We start from the raw sequence: 8,954 nt of genomic DNA, 5'->3' as shown, positions 1-8,954 counted from the left end.
TATGTAACTTATCAATGCATATCTATCGATCTATCGATCTATCTATCTATCTATCTATCTATCTATCTATCTATCTATCTATCTATCTATCTATCCCATCTATCTATCCCATCTATCTATCTATCTATCTATCTATCTATCTCTTCTATATCTATGTTCCTTCTATCTATCTCCTGTATCTATCTCTGCTATTAGTTGTGTCTTATCTTTCTTTCCACCTTTTATTTTCTAGGCCTTATCTGACTATACTTGGCTGCAGTGTAATAAAGGATGACTATAGGACCATATAATATAATAACCACATGGATTTTATTCTCCTGTCCCAGGATCACTTGTGTATCTGCCTCTTACACTATTACATCACTTTGTTCCCCATTTTCTGTGACTCCCCTAACATCTTACATCTAACATAAAAATGAAGTGAAATATGGTCAGCTCCATGCAGAATATAAAGCAATGACCTTCAGACCAGAAGTAGGAATATATTATCTGTCACAATAGTCAGGAGAGCGACAATACTGATATCGGGTTATTTCTTTAAAACGACTATGCACAGAATATTTTAATAATAATAATAATAATAATAATAATAATAATATCCTAACATAATATTTTTTTGATTTCATAGATTTTCAATTTCACATACCTAAAAAGAGCAAAATTATCTATCTATCTATCTATCTATCTATCTATCTATCTATCTATCTATCTATCTATCTATCTATCTATCTATCTATCTATCTATCAGACCAGCTAGCTATCATACACATGACTATTACAGGACAGCAGCCTGTGACATAGGACATGGTAACTTTTACACCTATTGAATTAGTCGCACATATAACGCAGCTTGTCGTTCTGCCTTGTTAGTACTGTGACCATACAATGGGATTGTTAAAACAATTATTTATTCCGTGTCTCTGTCTATGAAGTGTCAGTCACTTCTGTTATATTGTTATACAGAGCTCTGCTGACCCCTGCTGGACAAAAATTGACATTCCGTTTAAAACAGGTTCTTTTTTTATCCCGGCCAACCTGATTACATCTAGCTATCTTATTAATAATGTTGACCCAAAACAAAGCCTTAAAAAGCAATAAAACTAGATTGCTTCCTTTCAGAGATAGCGAGGGCTGAAGAGCGTTTTGGAGATGGGGCTATATATGGCTGCTCACTGGGATACAGAGATGATATATAGTCATGGTCAAAGTGTCATTGTGTGCCTGCTCCAATGGAAGTCAGGAGTGCAGATTTCCTGCAAAACTGCAAACAGCAATATCCTATGAAGGATAAAGTAATACGAGGTAGGAAAGCTGCAAAATGTAGACTATCTTAGATAGGTCATGCTGCGACTTGTAGTTCTACAGATAGCAGAAGTCGCAAGATTATTCTTTGTGTGTATATATATATATATATATATATATATATATATATATATATATATATATATATATATATAGTGTGTGTGTTGTTGTTAATATGTATATATATATATATAAATATAAATATATATATATATATATAGTAGATTGAAAATATATATTATTTCACAATCAGACCAGTTGTTAATGCTTCTACTAAATACAAAGACATTCATTTTAATATTATATTATAGTATTTAGATATGATTTGCTATTTAACTAATAAACACCAGACACAGCCAGCATAATCCACATCACACCAGATATGTATATACATATATCTATATAGTGACCTGAGAAGCTATATACAGAGTAATAATGATGATGATAAAATAATGTATGGTGTTGATAATTGCTGAGGCTCTCACTGTCAGTCATAGGGTTAATCCTCGCCCCCTTAGGACTTACTGTATCTCCCCCCATAATAAGCCTTTATTTTAGCACTTCAGCCCATCTTTCTGTCATTGTGGCTCATAGACACAAGTGAGAAATGTCATTGTACTTTGGTAAATATTGAATTAGCTTCTCAATGACCAGACTCTTGAGCAGATCCCAAGATCCATATTACTAGCTGTGGTCTAAGCCTAATGGTCAATAGGTAGAGACTTTAAGTCCTGGTCGCTTCATTCATGACTGATCTCCAAACAGTACAGGAAATAAAATCCTCTCTCCTGCCCAGAAACTTTGCTTTGCAGACAAGCCCCTGAATACAGTATATCCAATTTCAATGTCAATGTCTGAGTATTGCATTAGGCAATTTCCTCTAACCCTAAACTATCTGCTAATGAACTTAGATAAAGCTGGTTAAGCAGATCTTTAGCAGCCCCAGTCTCTGCAGCCAGGCTTCACCTTAATTCATGTCCTTTAATAATGGCTTCCTTTACATGCCTGTGTAACACTTTGCCAGTCCTCTTGTCAGCTCTGCCTGGTGAAGGACACAGCACAATTGAAGCATTGAAATACATGTTGGTCTATACAAGAGACTTTGTATCCGCCAGTCAATGTAAATATTCAATTAATTATAAGGTCCAGAATTTTTCCTTTGCTCTTTTCTACTCCTATGTGTGTGAACCAAGCAGAATCCCTTCTTGTCTTGTCCATTATTGTAGGTTTATATCGATTTTCCCAACACTTTTGTTAATATGTAACAGACTAAAGCGATTACAGGTGCCAGCAGGTGCATCTAAAGTCAGAAATCTTAGGTACAGGGGGTCCCATATTGTCTTCGACACTTGTGCCCTCACTAAAAAGGAAGACATGGATACAATGGGTCAGATGGGTTTAGAAAGACTTGCACCACAATGTTATGATGTATTATGGAGGACAGTCAGAGACTTGTGTTCTATGAATGGATATTCATGCTTTCCCAGGCTGGAGAGAGTATTACTAGATGTGTCATTATCATGTCTGCATAGAGTGTCATTTTATTTTATGGCCTGGCCTCTAATTTCCTGTTGAATGACAGACAAACTTGTCAAATAAAAAAAAAATGGGGCCTCAGAGGTTCTTCTTCCACACGAATAAATATAGCACGAATTTTTAATTCGTCTTCCTTTCACAGACAACAATGCTGGTTTTCAATGCTGGACACAATTTGGGTTTTGTGAGAATGTCTTTCTGCCCTCCCTCAGCCCAGCTGTCCATATGGAATACAGAGTGTACAAGTTGGATCACAATGGAGCCAAGTGACAGGCAGAACAAAACCCCTAGGACAGTCCTCTGTCCTGACTCTGGGATGCTCCTGATAAATCCATTCAATAGCCACAAGAAGAAGAAGAAGAATAGAGGCAGCAAAAAAGAGAAATGACTAGTATCTGTGTGTCTGTCCCCCTGGGTCTCTTTCACTGGGGCCTTGTTAATATGCACGCCTCTTACATCCTCAACTCCCAGCCTTTCTTATTGTGCTGCTGTGTAATGTCTACTGTATATTGTTCAAAGATAGACTGCACAAACTGCCCCATTACAGGGGGAAATCTAAGGCCACAGGGGTTATGGCCACACAAGGCTGCACTGCTTTTATTGACTCAGGTACAAGCTACAACTCACTGTGCTACATAGGAAAACCACAAACAGCTATATAGATGGAGTTGTCAGTGTTACTCATGTGTCTGGAAATCTAGAAACGCTAGATGTATTACCAAATAAATAGTTATAGAAACATTATATATTGCTGAATAAATATATAAACACTATATATATTACTAAATAAATAAATACATATATAAACACGATATATTACTAAATTAATACATAATAGCTGCAGTTGTCAATGTTACTCATGTGTCTAGAAATATATAAACACAGTATATTACAAAATAAATAAATATATAAACACAATATATATACTACAAAATAAATAAATATAGTTGTAAATATATAAACAAAATATATATTACTAAATAAATAAATAATAAATATAGTTGTAAAAATATAAACAAAATATATAACTAAATAAATATATAAACACAATATATATGAATGAATAAATAATTATATACATAATGCTAATATAATGTAATATATTATATATGATATATTGTATTTTTAGTATAATATTTAGAATATTTTAAATATAAAATGTATATAATTTTGCTTATAATATATATAGTGTATAGAGTATAGTGTTTTATAGTTTAGAATTATTTTAATTTTATAATACATTTTCTATTTTTTTTTAATATTTCTTACTATATTAAATGATCAACAATATTAATTGTCATATTAATTACCAAGTACTAACAGGTTTACAATATAGCTAATACCTAATATGCGTTGTACATAAGCTGTATTATGTAGCATGAAGCTTTCACCTATGTACCTGTAAATGTAATTGTATATCTAACAGATCTAAGACTGAATTACTAGTAGTGCTAGTCCTAGTGGTGATACGTTATTATGTGCTGGGAAGAGTCACTTATGTTATGTAGCCTAAGTGGAGATTGATGAGAAACTTATATATATATATATATATATATATATATATATATATATATATATATGTAGTATTAAAAATAAATTATATATATATATATATATATTGTAGTACAAGTAAATAATAATTATATATATAGTGTTAAAAATAAATAATAATTATATATATATATATATATATATATATATATATATATATATATATAATTATATTTATTTTTTTATTTTTTTAAAACATGCTGAACATGACAGCCTAATAAATCCAAATCCTTTCTATTGCACAGTAAATACAGATGACTTATATACAGCTATTAAATCTATTGCCAAGAACAGTCATCCACATTACTCTAAAAAAAGAAAAGACTAAATATTGACTGAAAGACAACAAAGACACAACCTGTATTTCCTAGAAAAGCAAATTTAAGCCTCTACAATAAGACGATTTCCTCTCACTTTATAAAGCAGCCATAGAATAGAAGAATAGTTCAGAGACTGAGGGGTTTCTCTGCTCAAGGATCACTTTGCTGCTGGAGTAAGTGGGATTTTATTTCTTGTCTACCTTACTTTACCTTTGCTGCCTCTTAACATAGACAAACAGAGCAATCCTAAGCAGGCAAAGACATAAGCACTGAAATAACACCAGGAAAAGTCATTGCTTCACTCTGAAATGTATAGAGCCATTGCCTACACATAGGCAGATTATTAGACATAAACCCTGCAGGCTATTGCTAAGACTAGGAGGAATGGTCCAAAAACAATAGTAATAATACTAATAATTCTAATAAAATATATAAATAGCAGAGCAATAATAGAATAATGATCCAAATAATACATATAAATAATTGTAATAATATAATAATGATCCAAATAGAATTATAAATAAATCTAATAATATAATAATGATCCAAATATTATATATAAATAATTCTAATAATATAATAATGATCCAAATAGCATTATAAATAAATCTAATAATATAATAATAACCCAAATAGCACTATAAATAAATCTAATAATATAATAATAACCCAAATAGCACTATAAATAAATCTAATAATATAATAGTTATCCAAATTCCATATATAAACAATTCTAATAATATTGTAATAATATAATAATCACAATAATAACAGCAGCACTAATAGACTTCACAATACTATAATAAAATGAATGAAATAAAATAAGTATAATAAAATTATATATATATATATATATATATATATATATATATATATATATATATATATATATATCAAGGAACAGGCAATGTATAATTTAAGCAATATTTAATTTCCTATCCAAAAATTCAAGCACACTTTTTTTTTTTTAATTTTTGACACATCATTTTATTAAAATTCTTATAAAAAGTGAAAATCTCCCAAGGAGGCGGAAGTTTTTTCGTTCTCTTTTTTTTTTTTTTTCATTTTTTCTTTTTTTAATCATACATCAGATGCATATTTCTATGTAAATGACTTTGAAACGTATTTTTTTTATTGTGTGTTTTGGGAATAATTGCATAAAAACGCCCTGAAGGTTACTGGTGACAACAATAACCACAACTATGTACAACAACAAAAAAAAAAAAAAAAAAAAAAAAAAATTCTAATAGTTGGTCTGACTTTAACCATGGCCATAAATATTTAAAGTTTCATATAAAAGGAGGAAATAAAATTCTCTATATTTTTTTTAAAAGTGATTCCACTTGCTTTATGTACGACTGACAACATCTCTACAGCACACAAACAGACTTTACAAAAATAAGGATAAAAAAAAAAAATCACAAAAAAAGCAGATTTTTTTTTTCTTGTAGGTAGGCAGGTTCACTGTCATGGAGGAATTTTGTAAACATGGAGCACAAGGACCAGATTTGTTTTTTTTCAAGATGATCTGACCTCCCATAAAAAAAATAAAATAAAAAATAAAACATAATCCATAATAATAATAATTATAATATAATAATAATAATAATAATGTTTCAGTCTTTTTTTCACCATTTTGGAGTACATCAGTCTTTGATATTAAAAGTTCACCAAGTCCACTGTTGGGCTTGCACCAAGTGATGGGCTGTGGGGTACTGGGGGTTACTGGCAGAGCTGTACTGGGCATTATATTGCATATGCTGTAAAGACTGGGCGCTATAGGCTGAGAAAGGGATGCCAGCTGGAAAAGTGGCTGCTAAGTCCTGAGCTTTCAGTGTGTGGCAGGGTTTGCCATCTCTGACTAAGACTGGCACTGCCACCCGTCTAGGAGAGGGGAGAGGGGTGACTTCCATACCTTTCTCTGCCCGAGCCCTCTTCATCTTGTACCTGTGGTTCTGGAACCAGATCTTCACCTGGGTGGGGGTGAGGCGGATCAAGCTGGCCAGGTGCTCCCTCTCCGGGGCTGACAGGTATCTCTGCTGCCTGAACCTCCTCTCCAGCTCATAAGTCTGTGCCTTGGAGAACAGGACCCGTCTTTTCCTCTTCTTCCCAGAATCTGCGCTGCTTGAGGTCTCCTTGTCGTTGTCTGGGGATTCATCTGCTGAGGGTTCTGGAGATTTGGGCGAGGAGTCTTGTTGGGAGTTGCTAGATGCAAAACCATGCACTGCAAAAAGTACAAGAAAGGAGGAATTTGTCAGCAAGAAAACACAGACATCAGGATCTATCTATCTATCTATCTATCTATCTATCTATCTATCTATCTATCTATCTATCTATCTCTATTTATCTATGTATATTTATCTAAGTATCTATCTATCTATCTATCTATCTATCTATCTCTATGTATCTAGTTCAGCTCTCTTTTTCTAGTTATCTATGAAAATATAGATACTCTTCAAAAATTTTCATGTATGCTGCAGCTGTATTTCTTTCTATCTATCTATCTATCTATCTATCTATCTATCTATCTATCTATCTATCTTCTATCTATTTATCCAGTTCAACTCTATTTTCTACCTATTTATGAAAATATAGGTACCCTTCACAAATCTTCATGTATGTTACATCTCTGTTTCTATCTATCTATCTATCTATCTATCTATCTATCTATCTATCTCTTATCTAGTTAATTTCTATTTTTCTGTCTGTATATGCATCTTTATTTATCTAGTTAACTATACAAGTTGAGTTTTTTGGACACTTCACAAGTCTTGATGCATGGTGCAGCTCTTTTTCACAGGTCTATCTATCTATCTATCTATCTATCTATCTATCTATCTATCTATCTATCCATCTATAAATCTATCTTTTTATCCAAATATCTATCTATCTATCTATCTATCTATCTATCTATCTATCTATCTATCTATCTATCTCCTTTTTATTTATCCAGTTATGCAGCTCTGTTTTACAAGTCTATCTACCTAACAACTTACCAATCTATCTGTCTATCGATACATTGGTATATATTACTCCTTCATGATATATGATACACACACACCTATATAATATTTAATAATCATACACATAATATAAATAATATAATATAAATAAAACTGACTGTAACTATTAGTACAATAAATCTATTCTTTATACGTGTGTATTATATTATTCATATCTATTTCTATAATATTTTTGGCTCCTACAAGTTTATTGCCATAACTCAAGTGTCTGAATGGCTTCTATATCTTCTATATCTTCCTTCCCCCCGCACTGACCTTTCTGTCACATCCATACATTCCAGTTTAGTAAAAATATGAAAAGCTTGTAAATTCTGTCTCTTTTTTAGAAGTTTTTCTCAGTGTCTACAGGGGGCTATTTTGGTCCCAGATACGTGAATTGATTTTTAAGGGATAATCAACAATTCCTTCATTGAGGGGCACAAGCCTTAGCCTCGTGTAGACATTTTATTTTCCTGCCAAAAAGACTGATCTTCCAAATTTTCTACACAAAGGTCTCTCTGTGGGGAGAATTGTCGCTAGAAAGTGGAGTTATCGTTTATTTGTGTTTCATCTGGAGACTGAAGACATAAGAGAGATCCCCAGGGCAGGCAAGCTATAGGGGGAGGGTATTAATATACAATATTATTAGTTATTAAGCCCTTTATTAATTAATGTCTATCTATCATAGATACTATATATATAAATGATAGTATAGCAGGTACTTACAGGAATACTGGATGCTCTCTGTAGTAGCCAGCCACCTTGTATAAGGATTATCACTATTGTCATAGAAAGGGTTTTTCAGACCAGGCAGACCTTGCACAGCTTCTAGGGTGCTCTGTCCTAACCCCCCAGATTTTTTAGGGGGCTCAGACCCTTCTGTATCTTCATCAGCCCCTTCAGTAATGGATCCTTCTTCATCATTGGTGTCAGGCAAGTCTAAAATGTCCTTGACAGAAAACCCAGTTTTGGTGTTGTTTGTTAAAGAAGACATGTTCTCCTTGGTGGTGATGATGATGAAGATGATGATGATGACAGCAGCAACAACAACAACAATCCTGTTTGCCACCACAAAAAAAGCAAGAAAAGCAATAGCAGAGGAGCAATGGAGCCCACACACACACACACAGGGCTCACAGGCAGCTTGCTGGTGGATCTGCTGCAATGACTGATATCACAGCACAAGAGCACACAAGCTCCTCTCAAATACTTTGTAACTCCAGGAAAAATGCCAAAGTGTGCT

At 32.7% G+C, this 8,954-nt stretch overlaps 1 protein-coding gene across 1 annotated transcript; it reads right to left on the bottom strand.

The window, feature by feature from the left end:
• Positions 1–6,375: 6,375 nt before the first annotated feature.
• On the bottom strand, positions 6,376–8,736 carry NKX2-2 (NK2 homeobox 2). Its single transcript, XM_075266581.1, has 2 exons — positions 8,438–8,736; positions 6,376–6,933 (listed from the first exon to the last, which is right to left on the bottom strand). The coding sequence occupies exons 1-2, from the start codon at positions 8,703–8,705 to the stop codon at positions 6,377–6,379; spliced, it is 825 nt and encodes a 274-aa protein (XP_075122682.1). The 5' UTR covers positions 8,706–8,736; the 3' UTR covers position 6,376.
• Between the last annotated feature and the right edge of the window lie 218 nt (positions 8,737–8,954).

This window comes from Leptodactylus fuscus, chromosome 3, assembly GCF_031893055.1.
Source record: "Leptodactylus fuscus isolate aLepFus1 chromosome 3, aLepFus1.hap2, whole genome shotgun sequence".
Taxonomy (NCBI): domain Eukaryota; kingdom Metazoa; phylum Chordata; class Amphibia; order Anura; family Leptodactylidae; genus Leptodactylus; species Leptodactylus fuscus.
This window is presented reverse-complemented; position numbering and strand designations above follow the sequence as displayed.

Excerpts from the sequence above, each read along its gene's own strand:
- NKX2-2 (XM_075266581.1), bottom strand. The coding sequence starts at position 8,705 with ATGTCTTCTTTAACAAACAACACCAAAACTGGGTTTTCTGTCAAGGAC. Across the intron at positions 6,934-8,437 it reads AGAGAGCATCCAGTATTCCT|TGCATGGTTTTGCATCTAGC; the intron begins GTAAGTACCTGC and ends TACTTTTTGCAG.